The sequence below is a fragment of the Trachinotus anak genome, unplaced genomic scaffold (genome assembly GCF_046630095.1).
Source record: "Trachinotus anak isolate AG129_WGS33_773 ecotype Australia unplaced genomic scaffold, CSIRO_AGI_Tana_v1 ptg000007l, whole genome shotgun sequence".
Classification (NCBI taxonomy): domain Eukaryota; kingdom Metazoa; phylum Chordata; class Actinopteri; order Carangiformes; family Carangidae; genus Trachinotus; species Trachinotus anak.
The window spans coordinates 13,998,506-14,026,093 of record NW_027273858.1 but is presented as its reverse complement, the minus strand read 5'-3'; the positions used below and the strand labels follow the sequence as shown (position 1 = coordinate 14,026,093).

General features: G+C 39.0%; 1 protein-coding gene across 10 annotated transcripts; it reads right to left on the bottom strand.

Moving 5' to 3' along the window:
- On the bottom strand, positions 1–27,237 carry mlip (muscular LMNA-interacting protein). 10 transcript variants are annotated; one of them, XM_071480818.1, is made up of 13 exons: positions 26,966–27,214; positions 25,528–25,683; positions 21,908–22,033; positions 16,138–16,275; positions 13,929–15,575; positions 13,120–13,191; positions 12,505–12,582; positions 12,325–12,408; positions 12,164–12,199; positions 10,735–10,779; positions 10,156–10,218; positions 9,921–10,046; positions 1–2,036 (listed from the first exon to the last, which is right to left on the bottom strand). In XM_071480818.1, the coding sequence occupies exons 2-13, from the start codon at positions 25,576–25,578 to the stop codon at positions 1,824–1,826; spliced, it is 2,679 nt and encodes an 892-aa protein (XP_071336919.1). In that variant the 5' UTR covers positions 25,579–25,683; positions 26,966–27,214; the 3' UTR covers positions 1–1,823. The 10 variants fall into 10 exon arrangements, with proteins under 10 accessions (XP_071336919.1, XP_071336917.1, XP_071336918.1 ...); XM_071480816.1 differs by having other exon boundaries at positions 12,487–12,582; positions 26,966–27,211; XM_071480817.1 differs by having other exon boundaries at positions 10,735–10,776; positions 12,487–12,582; positions 26,966–27,210.
- Between the last annotated feature and the right edge of the window lie 351 nt (positions 27,238–27,588).

Below are 27,588 nucleotides of genomic sequence, written 5' to 3'. Positions count from 1 at the left end.
TCATTAGCCTGTAACTTTATTCATTAATATGGAAATGTATGTTTGGCAGCGGAAGGTTATACAGTGAAACTCAGAGCAAGACAAGGCAGTTACATATTACAGTTTCTCCTCTAATCAATTAATAATATTGAATTAGTATTTTCTTTGGAGTAGACTTGAGTTGCATAATTTGCATGGCTTTCATATCATACTACAATTACCCTTACCATGTTTATTATTTGTGAATTCTGCACACAAAAGGCCATACTCTTTTTTTATATTTTTCTTAATAATTCACAATAGCTTTTGCTTGAAAAAAAAAATCAGGGCTATACCAGATTGAAATATTTCTTGTTGCTACTGGAGGTTTTGCACCATCTGACTGTTTGCTAAACTCATTTCCCAAAGAACACAAGTCCAATTACAGTTTAGCAACCTTCTGACTAAGCACAACAGTTCTGTCAAGCTTCAGGTTTAGGCTGAAACAGTGTGCGTCCTTGCACTAGGAACAATACTCTAAAGGAGCATGGCGTTGGTGGTGAACGTAACCAACCACCACTGCCTGGATGCTACTACATGAGAGTTTAGGATAACATTAGCAGCTCTGTCAGCTTTTTGTTGGATTTAGGAAATTTTACACTCGCAGTCAGTCTCTTCATCTGAGATAATGTTACATTCACATAAACATGCTGGTTAAAAAAATATAAACAGTACAACATTAAGGTCCATTCTGATCCAAATGTTTTCCATATCACACACACACACACACGTTTGTACAGCTATCTTTTTGAGGACCCATTATTGACGTAATGCATTCCTTAGCTCCTTACCCCAACCTTAACCATCACAACTAAATGGCTAACCTCAGCCCTTACCCTAATCTTGACCTAAACTGCAGTCTAACCCTAACCCTTAAACTAAGTATTAACCCTCAAACCTCCCTTTAAACTTTTGGGGTCCTGCATTTTGGTCCCAACGAAGCACCACGGACCTCACAAGTATCTTGTGCTTCCAGCTTTCGGACCCCATGACTGTAGAAAAAAAAGCACACAAACACAGACCTTTTGGCAGGGGCTGCATCTGACAATTTCTATAACCAAAGCCAGCAATCAAACATGCACACCCACAGCACAACTATTGCACAGCCAGGTGCAACACTGTGAATGCAGGAAGTGTCTGAAAATATGTGTCATTATCTCCATTTTACTGGATACTGTGTCTCCCTCTATGACTGACAGCTTTTTCAGACAACAGATTCAAACAGATATAAGCACTTCTGCCTTCTGCTGAGGTCGGACAAACTACCTCTCTCTTAGCATAACCCAAGCTTAGTCTCAGTCTTTTAGGACAAAACAATATGTGCAGCCATCAAGTGCATGTTGAGGTTCTTAGCAGGAATCATTAAGAATTCTTTTGAAGACAGTGTTTTCAGCCAACTGACAGAGCTAACAAGAGCTTCATTAGTTAGCTGGAGCTGATAAAATGTGCTAGTTCAGTCTGAAATGAATTGTTTCAAAAACAACATTGAATCTCAAGCAGTAAACTGCCACCACTTATTATAGTAAACTGCATGTCATAGCAAACGGAAACCTTGACAGACTAAGGGAGTTTAGCAAACAGTCAACTGCATGTATTTTTATTGTCCTTGTTAGGCATCTTAAACCCTTGTTGGCAACTGTAGACAGCTGTATGGTATTGCACTCATTCACTAATTTAGGTAAGGTGTAATTAAATTGTCATTCTTCCTTTAACTGTGCAATGGGCTTAAGTACTGAATATGTTTTAGCACATTATTGTTCACTAAAAAAAATTAGGATCAAGAATTAATCCTTTGTGTTCATGATTTAAATATGAGTCTGAAAAGCTCCCATCCGCCCTTCACTAGGACTGAAAGTTGCTGAAGCATCTTTCGCAGGAGGGCTGATCAGGTCTTCAGGTTCTGTAATCTGCAGGTCACATAATGACACTGGACTTCTTCTTTCAGGCTCCCACTCCTCTCTCCATCCTTTCGAACTGAAAAAACCTTTCCCCACTTCTTCAGGACTTCTTCTTTCCACCTGAAATAGAAAGAGACATAAAGGTTTCCAAGTTAATTTTTGTAGCCAGAGGGAAATGAACAGCAGCAGCAGCTAGGATTGTGCAATTTACAGCAGTAGCTGGTTTCCATTTAAACTGATTTCAGCCCACAGTGAAATTGGCTGAAATGAGCTCTCCCTGAGGCTATCTGGGGTTTAAACTGGGATAAATATTCATTGTCTATTTGATTATAATTGACAGTTAGCTTTCTGGATTAGATAGTGACTGTAATCAGCTGCTTTATATTTGCTCCATTTGAACTAAAACTGAAAATTTAAATTGACAAGCTGTTTAGCCCTATTATGTGTCTGAGCATTTATGAAATGTCTGAAGGTGTTTTAACATTGCATTACCATAACACATTTAGCAGCATCTATAATTACCATGTTCAGCTTTGTTAGAAACACATTTTCTACTATTTCTCTAACTTTAAAGGTTAGTTCTTCAGCATATTTGAAAGAAAAGATCCTTGCGCAGACCTACAGCTTATCAATGTAAATGTGATGCTACAAACTGGAGTGATATTTGCTCAGGTAGTGCTGCAACAGAGCCTGAGTGCAGGTGCAGCTTCTGCTGTGATTAAAATGATCACATTTAACAGTATTTCTACTCTCCTGAATGTTTCACTGTTTGGCTTTTTCTGCAGACAGAGCACTTTGAAAAACCTTTGAATCTCTGCCTTTCACGGATACGCCCACATTTCTTGACATCTTATAGAGGTTGAATGAAAGGATCAATATCTATTCCATTACTCTGTGTTCAGCCTGCTCCAATTGTGTTTTGCCGAGCTGGCACAAACACCGGATGAAGGAGAAAATTGCTAACCCATAGCTCTAACCAAGCTTCCTTGCAACTCCACAGGCTTCATATTTACATATCGTATCTTGTATATGTTACATGTGTGAACGTGGAAACAGGACAAAGTGATTGGCAAGCTGTTAGTTTGTGCCAACATGATGAGCCTGTGTAACACAGTGACGTGTGTAGTCACAATAAAATTGCTGGTTTTGCCTCTGTTGTTACAAAAGCAAATGTAATTGAGACAATTTGGGGCCTGTTGATGTATTTTTTTTCTCTGTTGGGCAGGCACCTCCCCCTGCTACCACGCTCTTGTGCGACTAAACATGTCTTGGACTAAATTGTTTTTCTCCTGGAATGACAGAGATTAATTTGATATCTTATTTTCCTACTTTCTCTCAGTGAGACAGCTAAACATCAGGATATTCATTTACTGGTACAATTGTGCAAATGATTTTATACATGTGCACTTTATAGCAAAGTGGGTTGTTTTTCAGTGGCTTAAAATGTTACATTGGTCAATAGAGATTGCAATCCTGCCATGGTTAAAGCCGCCGCACCCTGATACAAACAACATACAACAATATCCACGGGGATTGTCCAAACCTAATTAGAAATAAAATGTTTAGCTTGCAGCCTGCAGTGGCTAGCAGCACAGGAAGTGGTAGCAGAACATTTTTGAGCAACTGATGAAGCTGGCAAGAAGTGGAAGCGCGCAAATTTCAGTGAGGTTCTTCCAAAGGAACATCACTAAAACATGGAGGTGTCACATTTTCACTGGACTGGTATCTCAAATAACATACTCTTAGTTCAGTAACATACAGCGTTAAGGCAGCAGCTGAAACGTTATTATTGCATTAGATGTTACTGGTTTCACAGAGCAACCCAGCACTCAGGGAAACAAGTCAACAGCAGCATAAAGCTGGATCAGGATGCTGGTGTCAGATATAATCACCTTGATCAAACACAGTGCCATTTTTCTCCTTTTGTGTTCTTTTATCTTTTGTTTTGAGGCTCACGTGGTTCACATTTCCTCTGCCAAGGCAAACAAAGCCAGCATCTCTATCACATCTGTGTTCAAGCTCACAGAACCTGTCTGGCTTTAATTCTATAATGTCTGCCTTTTGTGTAGAGAGTGGTAATTTTCCATTTATTCCTGTATTTAAACTGCCCTGGGAATGTCAACAACGAAAGTAGTGTTTACTTTCAGTGTTTCACACCAAAACCCATTTTGTGCATCATTACATTTTAACATGTGTGATAAATGCACTTCCTTCTTCATAAAAAACATTTGCAAAGCTGTTTTTTTTTTTGTTTGTTTTTTTTTAAATCCTGCATTGTTTATATCAATTTTTACTTATTTCTTAACTGTTATAAACTTCATTTATAGAGCACTTTTCATACAGGAAATAGCACATTGAAACAAATGAGAATAGTAGTTCAATGAAATAAGACAATTAAAAAAACTGTATAATAATAATAATAATATATAATACATAAATGACATTGCAACAGAAAACAGTATTAATAATGAAGTATGAGACAATGAATTAAAAGCCAAATTAAATAATAGGTTTTTGAGTTGTTGTTGCTGTACTGTCTATTTTCTTGTGTGTAACAATTTGTGTATTTAAAAGCCTCCCTGTGGAAGATCTCAGAGTTGGTGAAGTACTATAAAATAACAGAGAGTCTGCAATGTAAGCTGGTCCCAAACCATTAAGAGCTTTATAAAGAGCTTTGTAAAAAAAAACAACCTTGAAATCTATTCTAAAAGCAAAATGCTGTCTCGTCCTATTTTTAGTTGATGGTCCAGCAGCACCATTGGGTATAAACTGAATCTTTCAATTGACTGCCTTGGAAGACCTGTAAAGATATAATGCAATAATCGAATCTATTTGGAAGAAAAGCATGAACAAGTTTTTCAGTATCTTTATGGGGTAGGAACGGCTGTACTTTGGCAATACTGATGATGATGTTAAATCTCCTGTGGAACCAGCTCCCAGTGTGGGTTCGGGAGGCAGACACCCTCTCTACCTTTAAGATCAGGCTTAAAACTGTCCTGTTTAGTAAAGCTTATAGTTAGGGCTGGCTCGGGTATGTCCTGACCCATCCCTTAGCTATGCTGCTATAGAGCTAAACTGCTGGGGGATTCCCATGATTCACTGGGCGCTCTCTCCCTATTTCTGTCTCTCTCCCCCGCTCTCTCTCAATGACTTCATGCCATTAACTTTGTTTTTTTTTTTTTTTTTTTTCTCTCCCGTAGTTTTGTGCTTCTCCTCTCTCTCCCTCTCTCTGTCCTCATTCTGCAGGTATCTCTGCCTCGGGAACAGCAGGATCCAGATCCACCACTACTCATCTTTACTATTACTATTACCTGTCTTTATTATTAATAACGCCATTACCGACACAGCTGTTCCTGGTCTCTCTCTCTTCTCTCCCCTCTCCTCCCCCTCCCCCTCTTTCTATCTTCCCCTAAACCCAACCGGTCGAGGCAGACGGCCGCCCACCCTGAGCCCGGTTCTGTTGGAGGTTTCTTCCTGTTAAAAGGGAGTTTTTCCTCCCCCCTGTCGCCAAGCGCTTGCTCGTTGTGGGAACTGTTGGGTTTTTCTCTGTAACAAAGTAAGGTCTTGACCTTACCCTGTAAAGTGCCTTGAGATAATGTATATTATGATTTGGCGCTATACAAATAAAATTGAATTGAATTGAATTGAAAAATGGCGAAAAATGATGATGATGATGATGATGATGATGATGATGATGATGATGATGATGATGATAGTGATCAAAAGCTGTTTTGGTCACTTCCATTTTGTGTGAAGTGTAGGGTTAGGGTTAGGTAATACAGTGTAAAATAATGCCCAGGCATGTTACTTAATATTTTGACGTCGGGGGGCAGACGCCCAAGTTTACAACAGACCAGATCTATTTTATCTTGGGGGCCGACTAGAACTTATTTTCTTCCTCACTTCCTTTATTTGTGGCTTGCTGCATTTCTTGGTGCATTACTGTCAACTCTCAATCAACTCACTGCATGTCATGTCTCACTGCACCCATTCTATAGCAATACTAGTGCTGAAAAACTCCACGGAGTATACCTTGAAGAATTGATCTGTAAATACATACAGTGAAGAATAATGCCATCATAAATACAACTGTCAGTTGACATATCGAATGACATGGAAATGACACACAACACATGAAATCAGGTGAGTCAAGCTCAAGTGAGGAAGATGATTGAACAATGCCAGTGCACTCAGTGTTAAGCAGTATACTGATATGAAATGTAAATACACTGTGAAGCAAACTGAAGCCTGAGATGAAACCAGAAAATGAAAGCAGCATGGCGGTGGAGAGAGAGATCAGCATAATCAGTAGTAGCAGCAAAAGGCCTGAATGAACAGCAGCGAGAGTGTGTTGGCTGTCAGATTATGCAGATTGCACAGACTCCTTCAACGACTTGTTAGAAAAGGGGCTGTGATTGTAAACGTCAGCTGATGCTGATCACCTTCTGGCCTACGAGAATCTTCTGATGCAACGTTTTTGAACTTAATGTAAACTGTCCTCTAAACTCTGTGGTAAGCTGATGTAAAAATGTATTTGAACTGAAGATTCAGGTCTGGATTTGAACATTAGGGGAGTTCTATAATCGTTTACAAGCAAAGGGTGTAAATGTATACTGCCAAAAATATGTGCCATTTTTCTCGAATTATGTAAACTACATTGACACTAGATGGATTTTACGGTACATTGCTGAATGGTTATGGTCAAGCATACACAGCGCTGCAGATGGGAGGTCATATTTTAAAGTTCTTTTAAAATTCATGATATTCATGCTCTCTACTGGACAAATCAGGCAGCACTTATGAAGAAATCAGTGGAAAATTTCACCTTTTTATAGTTCTGACTGTAAAACATGTTGATGAGCAACTTGTCTGAGACTTGAAGGGCTTGAGGTGAATAAACAAAAAAGTTTAGGTCAGGGTCAGAGTCTGCAACTGCACCGCAAATTAATTTGACATTGGTAATTTCACGCTTACTTTCTGCTCATTTTTCTTTTTTTCTTTTTTTCTTTTTTTTAATCAGAATTCTTTTTAGTGAAAGACCTTCAGCTTTGTGTGTTGTTTATGCTAAATCTAATTTTTAATGGTTAATTAATTTTGATGATTGACAGATGTTTGTTGAAAAAGCAAAGGACAATGCCAGATCCAGAAAAATAGCCCCAAAAATGGCAACAACTATTGCAACATAGCTGAAGGAGATTGATGCAACTGTTTGTTGTGAGTCTATTTCAAAAATAATTACTCTTGATTTTTTTTTTATTGATTCATTCTATGAATTAAAAGACAGTCCCCTCCCTTACAATCATCAAATACACTGAAATCCCACCAAAATCCCTTTTCAAAAGCACATCTTTAAACTTTAAGGAGACATGTTTGTCTGTAGCATTTGTGTGTGAGAACAAAACAGCCTCAGCAGCCTCCAAATTGAAATTGTATCACCTTAAATGTAATTAACATGAGCTGGAATTAATTCATGAATACCTCTTTGCATAATGTCACCTGCGATGTATAAAAGATCTGAGATTAAATTACAACAGCAGGATAGCCCAGGTACATATTGCATACTGCATATTATTGTGTTCCACATCACAACAAACCAACTACAAAGCTAAATATTCCTTGGCAAAAAGCTACCAATGCATCAGAAATGGCGCTATTGTTTGTCTGTCTGCAGTAAATGGCTGCCTTTCAGGGGGACAGCAGTGTTTTTACCGTCAAACATGTCAAGAACACTGACGTGTTAAAAACCTCTGCTGTGGAAGATTGTTGAAAGCGTACTGACATTGTTAAAGTTTATGGTTCTCATCGCTTACCTCTGTATCTGGGAATATTTTTTTTCCCACTGGCAATCATCATGTTGACCTTGTCATTTAATGAGTTTTATATTCAACTAATGAACAAGTTTCAGACTATTATTTTGCAAACTGCTCGGTATTACACAAGGAGCTCATCCTTGCGGATTCTTTACAGTGCAGAGACCTTCAGGTAATTTCAGTGTTATTTGTTGTTTCATAACACTGGTATAAGTAATGATTTCCACATATTTTCTGCATGATAAAGAGGTTTGTATTATAGTAAAAAGAAGCTGCAGGACGCCCTCATTAATTTTGTGTTTCTTGCATTGCACCACCTGGTTCAGAAATATGACTCTCTTTTGTGCAAACAAAATCCCTGGTAGTTTTTTCCTTCAGCTTAAACGTGTGCATTTTACCACCTCTCATTGTTGCTTATGACAAAACCTCTGGCTGATAAATTGCAAAGCACTCATCTACTCTCTAAACCTGTTTCCCCTCATCAGTGGGTAAAGTGGAGCTCTCGCTGAGATTCTCTGGAGCAGGATAAACAACATGAGATGTCAATTTGCAATTTGTCTTATTGTTTTTTCATTTCAGGTAAAATGATACTTCATCCAAGATGTTTTTTTTTTTTTTTTCAAAAACTCCACCCAGTTGCTTGAAAAGCTTCTGTAGTTGTTCGTAATTGATTCCAGTGAAATACACTACAAACAGTGGAGGAAAAACAGAAACTAACCACATTAACCTTATGTACAAACACTCTGAATGGAGGCGAGCAGAAGCGACTTTCTTTCTCTCTCCAGTTTAAGTTGTTTGACATGAAAAGTTCTGGAAACACGCCAGAATCTCAGCGACTTGTAAAGTAAAAAGACAAAGCTAGCTGACCAGAGAGGTGGTGTAGTGCAAAATCGAACAAGAGGAGTAGAGAAGGTATGAAAGGCTGAAGGTGTTCAATTTCTTTCAGCAAAACTAGTCAAATGATATTTGACAACACAGCTTCACTGGATAGTTGTGGGTCACGATATAGAAAGCATCCAATTTCTTTTAGTTGTAATGAAAACAGGAGTCTGTTATCCTGCAATAACAGCGAGCTTTAAACTAAATATTCCATTGATTTTCTTCTAGTAGAGGCGACTTCAGTTCAATAGATAGATGGAGACAACCCCACATTTTCCCAACTTTATTTTGTTAAACCTGGCAAAATATTTATTTCAAATAATGTAATCTCAACAGAAACATTAGACAATATACATGGTTCACATTAAATAGTACTGACAAACGTAGAATGGGTTATTGGCTGGATTTAAACTTTGTTAAAAGTCTGTTTAAAGTTCGAAGCCCCATGTGACAAAGCCCGGGCTTTGTGTGGGATTGTAAATTTTAAACTAGTCACTGCAGAAGACGGCCATGCTTGCTCATAGACGGGGAGACTGAGAGTGTCCCATTATTCCTCAAACATGAATGTATAATGTATTCAATCAGATTAATGTGTAAGATATTATAATCACTTAAGCTTTCTATACGTAAAGGCTTTGAAACCTCTAAGACATCCTTTTTTATTTAATTGATATCAATAAAAGATAGATAAGAGATATCTAATAAAAGCTTTGCAATCAAACATGCTAAAAACAAGGAAATAACTTATTGTGGAAAATATAAAGATCTAAAATGTAAAGTAAGAGAATGTGCTGTTAGTTATCAAAAATTTCAAAAATCTTGATCTTTTTATTAGTTATTGCTTCCATTTGGATCACAGATTTTATGCATGATACAGCAGATTCTTATTTAGTTAGGTGCAAACAATGCAACAGTCACATATGTGACTGGAACAGTGTGAGCAGATGAGATGTTCTTAATTCAAGGTTTACTTTTTCCGCCTTCTTCAGTTAATTGAAACTATAGGTGCCATGAGGTAACCTGGATTGAGACCTGTAGCTATGGTAGCAAATGGGTTTTTTGTTTTTATTGTTTGTTTCTGAAGAAGTCCATGGGATATGGTCAAACATTACACAAAACATTAGTAAGAGAACCTTGAGTTTAGTATCATTACCATATATCATCAGTATCTGTATTTGTTCACAGATACAGTGTCTATTCCCAACGTTGAGAATGAATCAAATTTTTTGGAAGATTTTTCACGTTAAATTAGCTTTGACTAAAACTGCTGTGTAGTATTCCTTAATTTTAATGTAAACCAATGCTACCAGCCTACCTTTCTGTTGTCAGTTAAGGTCTGCTTGACGACAGACTGCTTGAAGGGGTTCGGATGAAATTCTTCCTCATCCTTCACTGTCAGTCTTGGAATGGCCGTCATGGGGCGAATAACCCCGGGCTTCGTCTGGACAGAAGGATTCAGAGTTTGACAGCAGAGAGAAATTAAATCCGATAAGTTTCTTTCCAAGACACTTCACATGTGTTGCTCGATCAAATGAAAATTGAATTTGTACCTTTCTAGGATCCATCAGCTTTCTTTCCACACCAGTGGATGGGTGCAAGCTGCATAAAGATGCCTGAATGAACAATGTGGAACAGATACATTAACACAGTTAATAGTTATTAGTGTCTCTGACAAACACTGATAAAAGAAAGCGCTTGAAGTACTGCAGGTTTTATATAAAGGCAAGCAAAGGTATGAAAGGTGCCTCATCTCTGGAAATGTGGCAAATTAAGCATGATATTTTATAATGCAAATACATTTGTGCATGAATAGTGAGAGAAATATATATCATGATATAGATACAATACAAGTGGTTGCAGAAAGTAGACAAGACTAGAAATAAAGAGTAGTTTGTTATAGACTTCTTCATATAAGTTTTTAATGCCAGATAAATCTATTCAGTTCCATTCAGTTTTATTTGTGTAGCACCAAAGGCACTTTTCAAGGTAACGTCAAGACCTGACAATATTAAACTGAAAATAAACATTTTGTCAGTAGGAGGTTTTCACCTTCGTTCTGTGGAGGTAAAGTCCTGAGGAAAGTGTGTATATTGAATTTAACAGGAAAAAAAACTCATGCTCTTACTCACATATTTGGTTTCACGTCCCAAGGATTTTGGAAAAGTTGAGTTCTGCTGAAAGTGAAAAACAAAGAAAGACAGAAAGAACTGAAGTATACATGAGACTCATTTGGTGGGATAATGGGAAGAAAAAAAACATCTGGAAATTACTCATCAGCCTTTCAAATATATGGCAGTCACTCATCCAAAAATGACTGAAGGGAAGAAGATGAAAAGAAATTGTAGGTGGACTAGATCTGAACTAGGGGGATGTGAGGAGAAAAGCAAAGTTTTGTTTTTCATCAAGTGTTTTGTTATTTATTTACTCTTAAGCTTAAGTTCTCTCTTCTGCAACAGAGTTACTTTCTCTTTTCCTCTTCAGGGGCTGAATTTCACACGTTTTATCACACAAACACACACACACACACACACACACACACTTGTTTTCTGTGGAAACCTCGAAAGGCTCTCTCCTTTGATGAATAATGAACAGATGTCTTTTCATTTCTCATGCTGATGCTGATGATACAGTCAGAATTCACTTTTATCCCACTTCCAGTTTGTGTTTCAGTAAAACACAGTGCAAATCTTACCTTAATGATTTACAACTTTAGTTATATTTTTTATTGTAGCTGAATTTCAGCTGCATGCTGTTGGTGAGAGATGTCCAACCTACAACAAGGATGGCAGATCACCCTGAGTCTTGCTTGTGATGTCATTTCACATTGTTGTTGTGCATAAACAGCTGTCTAGTTGCAAAAAACTGTCCTTGGACAAACAAATAATATCTTTGTTCATTTGTTATTTACTAATTTACTAGCAACAAAATTATACAGTAAGTTGCGCCTTCATTTGCATCACTTTAACACCTCCGTGTGTAAATGGAAAGGTGTGAACCACAAACCTGAGTAATGAAAAAATTTAACCATAATAAATCAGTCAGTTTCACTATAACTGAGATCGACACTCAACACCATTTAGGTATTTCAACAGCTGGTTGTGTATTCCTACGGTGGCCCTGGGAGCTCAACGCACTGCAACTTAAGAAAACACATGCAAATAGAGAAAACACATTTGGTTGTGTTGTGAGTATTTGCAGCAAAGATGTTTTCTGAATTTGCTTTTGCATTTTGTCTATTTACATGCGTTTCCTTAAGTAGCAGTGTTTTGAGCTCTCAGGGTCACTGTATATTTCAAGTTAAGAATCTTTCTAAACTTAGTTTTATTTTATTTCTTATTTTAGCCATATTTTGTTTTGTTGTTTGTCTTTAGAATCAAGATGGAAATTAAAGGGATGATGATTATTACATTTGCCATTACAGCTGACATTACATTTATGACCTTCCAGCATCTCTAAGGGTCAAAATGTCAAACTAGTTTTTTAAGAATCTTATGGGGAAAATCAAGAGTTTATGAGCTGGCCACACTTGTCGCATGCAGATGAAGAAACACACTTTACCTGCACACCAACATTGGTAGTCGATGACCTGGAGGGCTGCAGTGGCCAGGATGTTTTGCAAAAAAAAAAAAAAAATCACTATTAATATTACACATCAACATTTGTACATGTTTAATTTTATATATGTACTTATATACACTCATATAATTGAGTGAACTCACTGCTGGAATGGAGTTTGCCAGTATCTCATCAATGACTGCGTAAAGTTCCTCTGACTGTTGCCGGAGCTGAGCAGGGGAGCACATCTGTAGGAAGCACAAAACTATTCATGTCTGTTGTGTGATGTTTGCAGTGACCACTAGCAATAATGTGTAGAGTAATACCTCAGCGTGTGTGTCCACGACACCTCTGTCCGGTGTAACACCTCTGTCTGGCGTCTCACAGGGACTGTCTTCTCTCTCTACCTGCTCATCGATTGCCTGTGAACACAAAGCAGAGTGGACAGATCGAGCTTCCTGCCAACACTGCTGCTTGCTTTGGGTGACTGTTCACTAGACAACATTGCAGCATCTCCTCCAGACAATTTATATTCCTATCCACTCCGCATTCCTCACAGACAGTGTTCTCTTCTCTGCATCTCTTAATGAATCATACTGCAGTGTGAATAACACAACAATTGGCTAAGTTTTCGTGTCTCTTTGTGCCTGATTTGAATTTAATAAGGTTAAAAACTGACAGTGTTTCAGCTGCATTATCTATAGCTTCTAAATCCTTATGAAATGAGTTTCCTGTCTGTTCTTTTTTTTTTTTTTTTTTTTGCCTAACTAGTTTTTGAATTACAATTAAAAATGCAACTCCATAAAGCCCTGTGAGTAGAGACTTCAGATTTATCTTTTTTATGGATTCCCCCCCCCCCCCCCCCCCCCCCCCCCCCCAACCACTTCATTATGACAGCTGGATATTTAACCGGATAACAAGTTGAATTACTGGGATTAGAGTCAAATAAGTGAACTCACCTGCTGATCCAGCAGAAGGGTGTTCGTGGGAATCGCAGCGAGCGATTTGTAGCTTAACTTAATCTTGTGTGGCTGGGGTTTATAGACAGAAGAGCACATAATGACTACAAATGAATTTAAAAGACAAATTTCTTTTTTTACTAAAGACAGACTTTGCAGAATGTCTCATGGAAATTCATCATTTGTGTTTCATGTTTCTTCAGGCATGCTTTTCCTCTCACTGCTGCGGGCTGCTAATCATACAAAAACAGCCAGACACACTCGAGTCGTGTGTTCATCTGCTTTCACAGCGCTTCCTCGGTGCCGCTCAGATGGCTCAATTGACTGACTGGAAATGTCATCGCAAAGTTCAGTTACAGCCAACTTTTTCCACACTGACAGGCAAGACAACTAGACAACTGTGTCACACATCAACTCATATTTCACTATGTACTAAATAAATTGGATTCCTGATTGCTGATACTCAGACCTTTGTGTGGTGATACTTAGAGCTTTTAAAAAGCTGCTGCACTGATTTTAGGATGATGACTATCCTCTTGCTCAACATATGGTACTTGATTTCAGATATGTCAGTCATTAGAATCCTACAAATGCAGTATGTTTGCAATGTCCACAAAGCAAAGATCTATCACAACATCAGTAAATGATATGGCAAAGGCTAACAGATCTGAAAACAGGGCAGCATTTGATATGCTGTTTAACCATCTGTTTTTAACCACATAGTGTGGAAGAACAGTATGTGACACAGAACATATTAAATAATATCCTCCGTCTAAACAAGTCATGCATACAGCAAAAGGAGCTGCTACCTTTCTTTTTTTACCCTCCCTGTCACTGCAGTCTGATATTCCACTCCCCGGCCTTGGGGAGGATGTGGTGGAGCGCAGGGAGAGAGAAGGGGACGGGGTGAGGTCTCTGATTGGTGGAGCAGGAGAAGGCGTAGGGGTGGGGGAGCTGGTGGGCGACGGCCATTCAGGGAAGCTCATGGGGGTGTAGCGGGAAGGGGACAGGCAGTGGGCTTTGTGGAAAGCCTGCGACAGTGTGGCAGATTGGGAAGCGGAGCAGCTCCTCTGTGACTCACACCTTCCTGTGGTGTCTTCTAAGGGAGGGAGAGGTGATGCTGCATCTGTGCGTGCAGGGAAAATTGTGACACCGGATGAGCACGGTTGAGAAGGCTGAACCTGAGAATGGTAGACAGGTGGAGATCTCAGTTTTTGAGAAAGCAGGTGAAGCTTTGAGAGAGATGAATTTGGCGAGTGACTCCATTTCTGGGGCGCAGAGGTCTCTTGCTCATTTATACGTTTAGGGGACAGGGAGATAGGTTTTTTAAGGTTATTATCAGCATTACCCTTGAGGTACATATGAGTGTTGCTCGGTTTCAGCTCAGAGGACTTGGAAATGGTGGTGTGTGTGTGTTGCAGTTTTTTGGAAGTTGCACAGTCTAATATTTCTTCATGCTCTGGTGGAGAAACAGATTTGAAGTTTGAGCAAAACAGTTGCAGTGGAGCTCGGGGTAGTTTGTTGCTCTTCACTGGCGAGGGCGAAATAACCTGCTCCCATCTAGGTGTGCTGCTTGAGTGAATTTGCTCCGAGCCTCTTTTCACTTGAGTTTGAGAGCATGGTCTGCTTAGCTCATTTGATTGCACAGGTGGAGGAGCCGTGACACATCTAGTAGGTTCCCTGCGCGCGTGGCTCTGACTATCTATAGACACTGATGAGGGGAACCGAGAGGAAAACTCCAGGGGAATGGAGGCCACACTGGAGGCTGCTGAGCAAGCATTACAGAAGGACAGAGTCACAGGGTTGACAGGCCAGCAGGGGGTGTAAGGCCTCTGCAGGGCAGAGGACAGAACAGGAAGACGGCCTTTTCTCAGGATGGCAGTGAGCAGGGAGAGTCGGGTAAGAGGAGGCCGGTGCCGGGGCGGAGGGGACTGAGGACAGGTGGAGGAGGACAGGCTCTCGCAGGATGAGAAACAGGTTTGAGGGATGTGAATCAGACTGGCGCCAGGAGCGAGAAAGTGCCTCTTGATCTGTGTGACAGAGGGGGAGAAAACGCCAGAGCGGACAGACGAGCAGGGGGAGACAGTGCGGCTGAACGAGATGGGAGAGGTGACAGAGGAAAGCTGCACAGCAGACCAGCTCTTGTCTCTGTCAGAGCCCTCTGAGAGGATGGACTCTCTGGATGAAGCCAGGGTGGGGAACAGGTCTGCAGAGTTTGTGGGGCTCATTCTGTCTTCTGACACAGACGCTCTATTTGCAAAGCAACCCGAGCTAACCTCAGCACGTCCAGAGGAATCGTGACACTGCCACTGGGAAATGCCCCTGTGTTTATCAACAGCTGTTTCCATAGAGGCCGTGCCGGCGGCTACGTGGTTTGGTGTATTTTCAGACTGAGAGCTGACTGAAGGCGAGGCTTTGGTGTGAGAGAGGCTCACGTGATCCAGTGAAGGCTTCAACTGAAAAACAGAAAGTTTTCATTAAACGGCAACGTTAGCATGACAGTTGGGTCTTTTTGTGTTGTATCTGATAAACAAGGCAACAGTTACTAAAAATTGACTTTCACTGCAAATTCTTAAAGCTAGGGTGGCCAAAATGTTGGTATAATAATAAAATTTGATTTATAACAAGGTTCAGTCAGTTGCATCTGATTTACACAGAAAGGATCAAAGTATTATCGATGATGCCTCTATCTGATACACATATGAAATAGACCCTTTGAAACATGTTCAATTATTTGCATATTAACATATACTTAGATTACAATTAAACCATTAGATAAATGCTCACCTTTGACAGCTATGTCATTTTTCAATCAATCTCCTGACAGTGCTTTATAATGTGTGTCAGCTTGATAAGTTCATATTTTAAATTAAATAACCTGCATAGATACACAGATATACAGAAGTACACGCACATGTACACATATCTCTATCATAACATGTCAGTGACAAAGATTTTATTTATAGTATCTCAATGTCATATAGTATGTGACATTGAGGGTGCTCTGATTGTACTTACTTGAAGTTCTGTCCGCAGTTGGATTATGTTTCCTGCTCCTCCCTCCAAAGAGTCTTTGATAAAGACTTTCTCTGCTTTGAAAATCTCCCCGTCCGACATGGTCTCCCCGGTTGTCTTCTCATGGGACACAGCTACGTTCTGACAGGAGAAAATGAAGCAAATGTTTAGGAGGAACTGAGCAAGTGAAACCCGAGAAAACCCGAGGTGAACTTCAGCGAGCCTCTCTGGACTGAGGGGTGTGCTTGGTTTCACCACACCACATGTCCCACACATATAATTCACATGTGCACACACATGTCCCGCTAACATTGGTGTAATACATGCCTCATGCGCAGAGCTGAACAAGTGAGGCAAGGGACAGTGGGCAGGCAGTGTACACGCACAACTTTGAGGCTTGTAAATAAGCAAGATGTTATCTCCAAAGAGTGAGTGAGTCCAAACTGGCAGTAAGCGCCTTTGCTGAATTTTTCTCTGTATTTATATCTCTGCATCTCACTGTCTACCACAGTATCTTTTTTCATGCTACCAAGCTGCCAACTTTTTTAAATCCTACATACATACATCCCTCACATTTTGCTGGACTCACTCAGCATTGTCATCCAACCTAGGTTCAGGCAAAGTTAAAGTTAAAGTTTGAGCAAGTTAGTGCTCAGACATCATCCTTTAGAAGTTAGTTCACTGCTAACAACTTCACGCTGTTGCCATCTTTGCGTCTCAAATGCAACTGTCATTCTTTCGCAGGACCATAAGAGGTTGCTCGTCAAGAAAACCGAGACCGACTCGCTAGTATTTAATTATGTTATATTGTTTTTTACTAACAGGGGCTTTCCCAGCTGAGCAATTCACTGAGCAGTGAGTAATTTAACCCTGGCCACTCCTGGTACCATATCCATTAACTAAATCAAATGAGAGTGAGAACTTTGGCATTTTTCTGTTTTCCAAAAGCAGTACAACCAAAGGGATTAAAGTTGAAAACCATAACTTCCTCTATGATAAGAGATGCTACAACTATGAGGACAGAGTATCCAGAGACACGCACACACTGTATGATTTCATCTCACATTACGGTTGTGTGTAAGCTGTCCAGCTAAACAAATAAAAATGTCCTCAACTGACCAAGGAACATATAAGATAATTTGTTACTTATTACTGAGGTTGCTGTCTTAGTTTCACTGCATCTTTTGTCCAACAGACTTTATTGGCAATGCCCCCCATATAAAAAAAACACCAGAAAACTTATTTTAAAAGGTGTGGCTGCATGAAACAACACTGTTATTTACCCAAATAGAAATTCATACTATTGTTTTAAAAATGAAATTCTACAGGATAACATTCAAATTAATGTGGTTTATCGTTACATGAACTCCAGTTAAAGGCATATTCTAGCATAATATGTGTGACACTTAAGTGGTGCTAAAAAGGGTAACTGCTAATGGGTTCATTACTGACATGAACTCCCCCATCCATGGTAATTATGATCCTAAAAATACATTTGACACCATCTTATAATGACCGCCTTCGGTTTTCTAAATCAATTAAATAATTCTGTCAGTGATGCTGTTTTGCCTTAATGTAGATAAGCAGTAATCAAACAAATGAAAGGCTGCCAGAATGACTTTTATTCCTGAAACTGTATTTGACATAAATGGCAGCTTATGACAATAATATCATTACACACCATATGTCAAAAGTGATTCTATTTATAACTTAAATCATAAGCACTGCCAGTCCACATCCGTTGCCATAAAAAATAAAATAAAAAATAAACTCACTTTACAACATTTAAAATGCATGCTGTGATGCCCCGCCCACTGTCTTGGAGGTTGTCCTGCCCCAACCTCTGCAGGCAATTGGCTGACATGGGAAGTTTGCTCTCTTCCAACCGCTAACATCCAGTTTCTATCATAGTTATAATAAATTTTTGGTAGAAACTTTTACATGGACTCCCTCCTTATCATATCCCCAGTCTGGTCTGTGACACAGGCTCAGGTCTTGCAAGACTAATAAATTATGGGCATTTCAGCACAAATCAAATATTTCTACTTAATTCTATCACGTTTTCTGTGGTTCTGGCTTTAGGCAAAGTTCTTCACAAATTAAGATGAAGACATTTGCTTGATTTATTCTGGTTCAATTTAAATATTAACATTTTGTGCCGCCTTCTGGCAGAAACGTGAACAAAATGTCTCAGAATAGTCGCACTGGGTATTTCAGAAAGAAAATATCTATGGTGCACAATTGGCCAAGTAGGAATAGAAACCCCTCTAATTTAAAGGAAGATAATTAGGCTGGGAAGCTCTAAGCATTGTGTGGTGATATTTGCATATTTCCAATCCTTGGTGGCCACTCAGAGTACAAATTGATAACGATGACTTGAGGTTAGCTTACTGATATACTGCAAAGAGACGCATATGCAATTTCTTTCTTTTGAAAAGGACATTTTGCAAAGTGCACGCTGCTCCAAATCACAGTGGTGGATTAATGAGGATAAACTGTCTCATATAATCCTTTACATTCTGCCCATTAGCATCCCGATGTAGGAGCTCTCCCCTCAGGGAGTATTACTTATCTGTCATGTGCAGATACACAAAGGTATTTACTCTGAGCTGCAAATAGCTGAACTATTTTGGATTACTGTCAAACCAAATAATATTCTAATATTTTTGTATGTGCACTTATTTGGTTATAGTAGCCTATACTATAAGCAAAGTTAGCTAGAGCCAGCAGGTGATTAGCTTAGCCTGGTGTTATATACATTAAACAAGATTAAACTTATTAATCAGTGAGCGTTAGAGGTAGTAGATGGATTTCTATACCACTGGCTGGAGTCAGACTAGCTGTTTCCACCTGTTTCCAGCTGTTAAAAAGTACTTGTTTGTCAGATACAGGAACTTAGCTGATCGCCTCTTCCACCACCAGGCTTTATGCTAAGCTCAGGTAACCATCACCTTGCTCCATCCTCATGTTTAGCACGATGACTGAGAGTGATAAAAATCCACCAACCAGCAGCTCTAAAACTCACCAATTATGTTATATCTCCCTTGCTTACAGTCGTGCTTAGCTGTGCTAATCGGCTAACTGTAGCATTACAAATTAGTGCATTTGCAAACTTTTTTTTTCTTCTCTTTTTTTGGACATAATTTCTTTAGCACAGCTTGTTAGTGCTGTGAAGTAAATAGGTTTAACATTTACTGTTTGGAAGTACAAGCACCAATATGTGAGTATTTTCATTTTATGCTGCTTTCCACTTATACGCAATATATTTGGAGGGAAATATTGTTCATGTGTTTTCCATATTATCATATGAAATATTAATTATAATATTACCCCCTGAAAGGAACCATATTTATAATGAGTACTCCTCTACTAATAATTCTGTGCTTTTACTTGGGTAAAATTTGAATGCAGGACTTTTATTCTTATTTTTACATTACGGTTTTGCAAAACCAAATTTTGCTTTTGAAACTAAACCAAAGATGGACAAATAACTAATGAAGTGGTAAGGGAGTTCAAATTAATACATAGCTGAGGGAATTCAGCAAAAAGTGGATTCAAACACACATGACACACAAGCCAATATTGTGCATGTATGAAAAGATAGTACCCCCCTTGTTTGCTAAAACACGAATTTTGCAGCTGCGTAGTTACATGTTGTCAGCATATAACGTCAAGGGTAGCTACTTCTTTAGATAATAACAGTGGGGGGAAGCTGGGAAACTAATGGTGCCACCCCCCTGTGAGAGGACCTTTTGAAGTCTCACGCAGACAGCCAGAGAGCTGACTTCAGGCAGCAGAAGCAGTTGGCTATCCCAAAGCACCCAGAGCTGTGGTGCCGCTGTGATGTTGATGCTGGATCCAATAGCAAATTAATCCTTTCAGCAACTGACACCACTGCAGGCCCACATCAGCCTCCGGGATGGCCGCTTTCAATAACTATCACTTGAACATTTGTAGTTCCTATACAAAGTTGAGGTTAAGGTTAAGATAAAAAAAATTAAAAAGGTATCTGTCAGCAGAAAAATCTATATTGTAAAGCAATGTCAATGCTGTATGTGTTTTTGTGTGTTTTATTTGTTGAACCAAAAATCTGATGGACATCAGATGACTGACAGTTAAGTGTTTGGTTTCACTGACAGCAGAACGTTTGAGTCGATCCCTGAGGTTGTTCAGGAATATGTTTGATGCTGAAATAGATATGTCTTGAAACATGATTTATTGATGTGCAGTGTGTGAGCCAGACGCGGGGGATATGTTAATGGATCATTACAATTCATATCAATAAATGATGTTCATTCCAATGACAGTTTAAAAACCCTTGAGGAAGCCGAATGGGAGAAAATATATCACAAGATATTTCTACTCTGTTTTGACAGCTTCTCTCAGATTTCAATGTTTACAGATGCACACTCCGAAAATAATTAAACCTTGTGAATCTGTTTTTCTTATTTCACCGTAAGGATGAGTCACACTGATTGCTGTTCCACCATCTGAGAAGGAAGTCATGGATGTAATTTCTAAAATCCTGTAGGTAAGAGAGAGAGAGAGAGATTGATTTTCCCGAGTAGCTAAGGTTTGTCCTTTACTCTTCGGGCCACTGATGTGATTAATCACTACAAACCTAGAGGCATTTGAAAAGGCCTTAAAATTGCAGAATTCGATTTTCTGGCTCATGCAGAGTTTTAGTTTCACTGTTCAAAAGAAGTTAGAATCAAGAGCAATCTCACATTCATTATGTTGTCCGTATTAAGAGTTTTCTAAACACTCACAAGTTACACAACACAAGTTATTTTGCCTCTGCTGCTGAAGGTGCTGCAATAAATACTATTCAAAGCTAGAGTTTTAGAGAAGTGCTTTATGGTACAAATATTGTCGGTCAAGGTTAATAAGTCTGATAAAAATGATAAATGTCATTTTGAGAATAAATGGAGAGTGTGAAACAGAAAGGCACAGCTGTCACACCAAATGTAAGAGGAAAGTGATTATATTCATCAGCCGTGACCATTCTTAAATGACTCTCAACTGCTAATCTTCAATATTTTGGGGATAAACTGGCAGAAGTTTTAATTAGCGAGTAGTCAGACAGGCAGAGTAGGCTCATTTTCAAACTCTCAATGATGAGTGAGGCAACATCCCCCGAAAACAAAAAGCGTGACAGAGTGTAACCAGTTCGAACACAGAGTGATGTCGAGTAATGCAGCGTTCCATTTAGCTCGGAGGTCAGATGTCAGAGCTCACGCCTGAGTTAACCACGTTCCAGTACAACAAGTCAGAAGCTTGTTATTGTTGTTGCTTGCTTGTTGTTGTTGTTTTTTAGTAATACCAGTTGATTACAACTCATTACACACTCTTTTGAGCATACATCCACCATAGCAACATGTCCACAGACTGAGGTCGGACAGTACTTTGTGTTTGGCTGATTTAGTGGGACAAGTGCTAACAAACAGCACTTCTGCTTATCAACAGAAGTGAAAGTTTCTGTGAGCAGCTTGGATTTAACTACAAGCACACACAGAGATTATCAGGTGGCATTTAACTACAAGCACACACAGAGATTATCAGGTGGCATTTAACTACAAGCACACACAGAGATTATCAGGTGGCAATACAAAGAAAAGTCAGTTATTTACTGTAAATTAACAACATAAATATAGTCAGCACATGCATTTTGATTAACACCCTGTTATGAAAGCAGTAATCATTTTACAAATAATGAAAACCAGTTGACAGTGATATTACTTTTCAATCTTCAGGGTGTGTGCTGCTGCTGTACCGTAATTGGTTTTCCTGTGAGAGCTCCAGATCTCTCCTCTTCAGTAATAATGTTTTTAAATGGTAGTTTCTGCACCACTGGCACAAATGTGAAAAAAGTAGGCTTAGATGGCACTCCTATTGAGACCTGTAAAACAGAAAGAAGAGGAACAATTTGTCCAGTCATTTCCTTTCCGAGCACAAACACTTGGTAAAACAAGTGTGTCTAGAGTTTACTTACAGTAAATAATGAGTCAAATATAATGGGACAATTACAAATCTAGCTGAAGGGATCATGTCCAAACTCCATAAAATCTCTGTTTAAGTCACTCTCCATGTCTTCTTCTCACATCTGAGTACCACTGAATTTCAGACTCAGAATATCTGATTTCTTTCTGCTAGACAGGGTTATGTAACTTTACTCCTCATGATCCATCATCACACACACACTCACAGATTAGGCAGTTTAGCACCCCGCAGCTCAAAGCCCTGACACACCCACACTCAGTGAGGAGTAATGAGCTGCAATTAAATCAGCTCATGTCCTCGTGTTCTTCAGGCACCTGATGTGTTTTACTTGTGCTGCGCTGGTAGTTTTAGTGAAAAAGTGCTTAAGTTAACTAAATCTCTGTCAGTAAGAGAAAAACACTCTTTTATTTAAAAAAAAAAAAAAAAAAAAGAGGCTCTGGTGACTTAAACTTGGGCAGCTTTGAAATCAACAAGCCTTTCCCACTGAAGGGCTAGTGTTAACAATCTGCACCTTAATGTGTTGCCACTGTCACAGGTTCAGCTTTTGGGTCCCCCCCCTCCATCTGTCTGATTCAGGAGCAAGTTCATTGGAACTAAATTTCAGCACAGCTCAGGGGGTGACAGTAAATGCAAGTGACAGGTACCCTCGCAGCACTGGTGGCAGCGCTGTCGATCATGACTGGTCACACTGATGTGTTTCATAATAAAGCATCATTACAATAAGAAGACTACAGTAACCACCATTTCACTCTTGCGTCTGCATCAGCCACTGGTTGAACCAGCGTTGAAGTTGAAACAGTTCTGGGAAACAAACTGGCCCCAGCAGTGCCGTGGATTCAGCAAAGGTGCTCCTGAAGGACACAAAAACCTCCTTTGCTGGTAAGCAACGTTGCACTTCTTGCCACAATTTAGAGATGAAAATGCGATTGTAAGATACAATGTGATGGATACTCTCTGCAAGAAAGTGAAGATGCGTATTTCAATAATGTTGAGTTGTTTAATTCCAGCATCTATTGTTGCTTGTTTACTGAGTTACGCAACTATCCTGCTGTTTGCATCTGGTTCCAACTTTATAGAAGCGCCTTACTTCATGGCTGGTTTTTGTTGTATGTACATCAGTTTCCAAGTAGTTACAATACTTCACGCTGAAAGCCCGACTGGCATGTAGCATACATAAAAGCATTGCTAGTTTGGGTTCAATGGCACTTTTTATAGTATGGTTATTTGGAAACATTTCCTATTTATTCCCACTGCAGCAATCAAAGCACGCATTCATCAAAAGTACTTTCGCTGCTTACTAATCACGCTTCTCATCTCCACTGTGTTGTGGGGTCATCTGCAAACTGCAAACTGGAGTGTAGGGGTATTGAAATTTCCCTCACTAATCAGTGGAGGTTATTGTAGCAGATACTTGAGACTCTATTAAAAATAGATCACACAATTTCTGCACATTGATGCAGACACAGTCAGAGAATTTGCATATTATTAGGTCGTGTTTCACCTTTCATCTCACTGTTTCGCTGCAGACTGAAGTTCAACCAGCCAGCCCAGTTCTTATAATGTGGCAGGTTAATACAGGAAGAGGATAAGAAGCAGCTCCAAAACAAAAAGATTACTACAATGTTTACAAATCCGGTTTCTCTCAGACCTCCATTTTAAAACGTAAAGCTGTATTCATTATTTTAAAGGCAATTTGTGGCTCTTGCTGAAACTGTCTCAGTTGATCTTTGTTTTTATTTTATTATTTCTTGCTTTGTACATCATGAAAAATAATCACATGCAAGTTACAATGGTAAGTGCTCATGTTCATATTTTACACAATTTTCTACATAATGGTCCCGGTGGCTATTTGGTTGGATGTAATTAATATGTAAATAGGTTCTCATGAATAAGCTTCTGAAAGAAACTGCCACAAGAATGTTCATTTCTACTAACAGCTTTTCACCCTGACTGTATGTCTGTTGTTCTCTTTCTCTTAAATGTTCAATGCATGATTTCAAACACCACATAGGCCTCTTTATGGGCCCCCACATGAGCATTGCATTATACTTTTAAATGTGGGCAGGTGATGGTGTCTGCTGGAAGCTTAAAAGCATTGGATATTCATCGTGTGGAACACCACTGCTACTTTACAGTGCTTTGTTTTCTTAATTTGTTTGCGCCCGGCTAATTATAACACCTGACATATTCTATAAAGGTAAAACGAATGGTTTTGAACATGTATTACATTTGTGTGATTTTGAATAATAAACAACATATTCCAGTATAGTGAATGTGGCAGTTAGAGATCTGACAGAATGATTCATAAATGTGTACTAAAATGTAAAATGTAAAATGTAATGTTGAGGTCTCGTCAGCTGCATGAAATAACTAAAGAAAAAAGCACACCTGTTCTAGTGAGGAGCTGGCTCGCAGGTTGACATAAAAGCAGGGGTGATGCAACATCTCAATTTGAAATTCTATAGAGCACCGTACTTCTCATCCTTTGAAGGATAAAAGCCATGATTTATTTGACTGATGTGTATACAATAATGTGTAGGGACAGATATTTCAAATCAGTTCATCACCATGAACATAGAGAACATAGAGGAAGGTCATTCATAGAAAAGAAAAGCCTCTGACATCAACATGTCCATATGTTCAGCCAGCAACTACAAACTAGAGAGACACAGAATAAGAATCACAAGGAAGAAAAAAGAAATGTCTGAGTACTCACATTCAATTTGAGCACAAGGGAAAAGGTTCAGTCTTATCTGCTGTTAAAACAACACTTCTATTTGCCTCAAATGTCAAAGATAATGGTGTTATCTGTGACAGAGTTGTGTCCAGTTAGTCATCAAAATAAGTGCAGCTCCAGATGATACGTCTCTCAAGGATCATAATGTTGTTTTCTACCAATACGATCACTCACATCATATTCATTTAACACTGACATTCTGCCTGTATGACAAGTAGTTTTACAATGCATCCTACATTTTATGTATTTTTATTTTTAATGCAGGGCCTTTAATTGTAATGGAGTACTTTCTTTTTTAAATATTGGTTTTACTTTAGAAGAAAAGTATCTTTGATAATAAGGAATGCGAGCCCTTCGTCCATCACTTTCCATAAATACATGCCACCCATGTCTGTTGTGACAGGACACCTACTTTCTGAGCTGTGAGAAGGTTCACTGTGACTTCAAAGGGCCAAGATATCAAAAGATACAAGTGTATCTGTTCTCAGCTATAAATAAAGAAACATAACAAATGCCTTTGCTAAAAATAATCACGTGCCAGCTTATAAACTTGTTTATGTATTTATGCTCTTATGTAACCTCCCTGTTTGCATGTCCTCTGTAGTCATAGCAGAGTAAGTTTACACTGTGAAAGGTTAGAGAAGAGCATTTCCTACTTGCCCATTGGAGCCCTCTTGAATGTTTGATTGCAGTGTTGCCGAGGTCATACCGTCCTCACAGATCACATTTCTAACCACCACTGGTTCACTGTGCTACATATCACCTCGCGGTCTGCGTGCTCTCGCTCAGTTATTTCTTGTGGCATGTCCGACCTGTCCCAAACACCAAATACAAGCAGCACTAAATCATTTCCTGAAGCAGACCACCCTGCGTGGGGGTCTTTAAACGGACACTCATAAACAGCAACCAACCAGAGAGACAAATATACTTTAAGGAAACATACTACTGAATGAATGCAATGGATGGTAATCCTTGTGATAAGGGTTATGATAGGCTCCATTATAATTTTTTTGTGTTAATTAATGCTTGGAAATAGCTGGAAAAAAAACATAAGTCCAGCTTTGAGCAGCACTGTATAATTACCGAAAGTTTTATATTAATTATTCATACATCCTCTTATCTGTTTTTGCTGCACACAAGCTATTCCTCTGCAGAATGAGTTTGCGTTTACTGCTGGAAAGCTGTGCTCCACAGATGTTAAAATCTATAAACGAGAAGTTCACATTGTGCCCCAGTGAAAAGCATAAACGGTTGGGTGTGTCACTTAGTAAAGAGTTTAATTACAGACAAACACACAGCCCCTCCCTCCAGAGTAGATAAGGCAGACAAATATAGACCGCTGCCAGCTGCTACTGAGCACATTGGGTTATCTCCCCAGATTCTATATAAACATTATGAATACAAGTCTCATACTCAAGGATAAAAGCAACAAAAAATGCACATATTTTCAATCAATGCCTGTAATTTTCAAAAGCAGCACGCTTAAGATTGCTTTATTAAGATTGTTACTTTCCTTTTTAACATCTCAGAATTACTCACTTACTTTCAAGGCAACATTTTCTAGATGAATAATGGATCATGAAGAAATGACCTTACAGTGCCGTGATAAAAAAGAAAAGAATGTGTGTGGTTGTGTGTGTGGTTGTGTGTGTGTGTGTGTGTGTGTGTGTGTGTGTGTGTGTGTTCATATATATATATATATATATATATATATATATATATAGAGTTAACATTGATATGTTGCATTTACATTCATTCTTATAATCTGAATTTCTTCTGTGCAATTAAATTCATCTGAGAGCAGTAACTGTTCACTATTATTCATCGTAGTGTGACAGGAAATAACAGGCTAAGTATCAAGTTGCTGCACAGACAGTGTCTATGTGTTTATGTGTGTAAGCCTGGAAGGTGGCAGCGGGTTGTAGAGGGCACATTGGTGGGGTTAATAGTGTTGATGGATTAAACCCAAATTCTTTTACTGGTTTCAACCCTATAGAAAAGTGAAGGTATTACTTATGCCTTACAACAAATACCCAGCAATTGGTTTTTTGTAATGTTTTCAAAAGAAAAACATCTATGTCCAAATCGTCTTACCTTCCCCAGGCTCTTATTCAAACTGTCCATTTCTGCTTCAAATACCTCTCCATCCAGACGTGTTGCATCTGTCCAGGCTTGGAAAACTTCTCTCAAGGCAAATGTTGATCAAGGCAGATTAGAGAAAGCAAGATGCCCCCTTTTCAGCACCGTCCCGTGAAGTTCAAAGTGTATTACTGTTGGTGTGTGTATCACCCTGCAGATTTCCTTTTATAGACACATAATAGCCACAAATAGCTTGCAGACAGCAGTCAGCCTGCTGGGCACCAGTAACAATGTTCACACGGAGAGCTACAAGCAACACAGCTCCCACAGCTTAAGTCCCTGGGGAAAAAATGTGGCCTTAATTGTTCCGTTTTATTTTATTTTTTCTGGAATAATCTTTTACGTCTTTTCTCTCAAATAATGACTTGGAAAATGTGTATTACTGCCCAACATGAGTCTTTTATATCCAGCCATAATATGACAGAGCTCATGCAGAATACATGACCAATTTTATTGGCTGACTGAACTGGAGAATAGCAACTTCATTGTTAAGCACAATTAAGTCATTATGATCACCATATTAAACTTTCATGAATGTTTTTTTTTCTGCATTGTGTGGTGAAGCTGCAGTAATGACA

Excerpts from the sequence above, each read along its gene's own strand:
- mlip (XM_071480816.1), bottom strand. The coding sequence starts at position 25,578 with ATGACCTCGGCAACACTGCAATCAAACATTCAAGAGGGCTCCAATGGG. Across the intron at positions 16,276-21,907 it reads TCACAGGAAAACCAATTACG|AACGTAGCTGTGTCCCATGA; the intron begins GTACAGCAGCAG and ends TTCTCCTGTCAG. Across the intron at positions 12,200-12,324 it reads TGGCAAACTCCATTCCAGCA|CCCTCCAGGTCATCGACTAC; the intron begins GTGAGTTCACTC and ends TGGCCACTGCAG.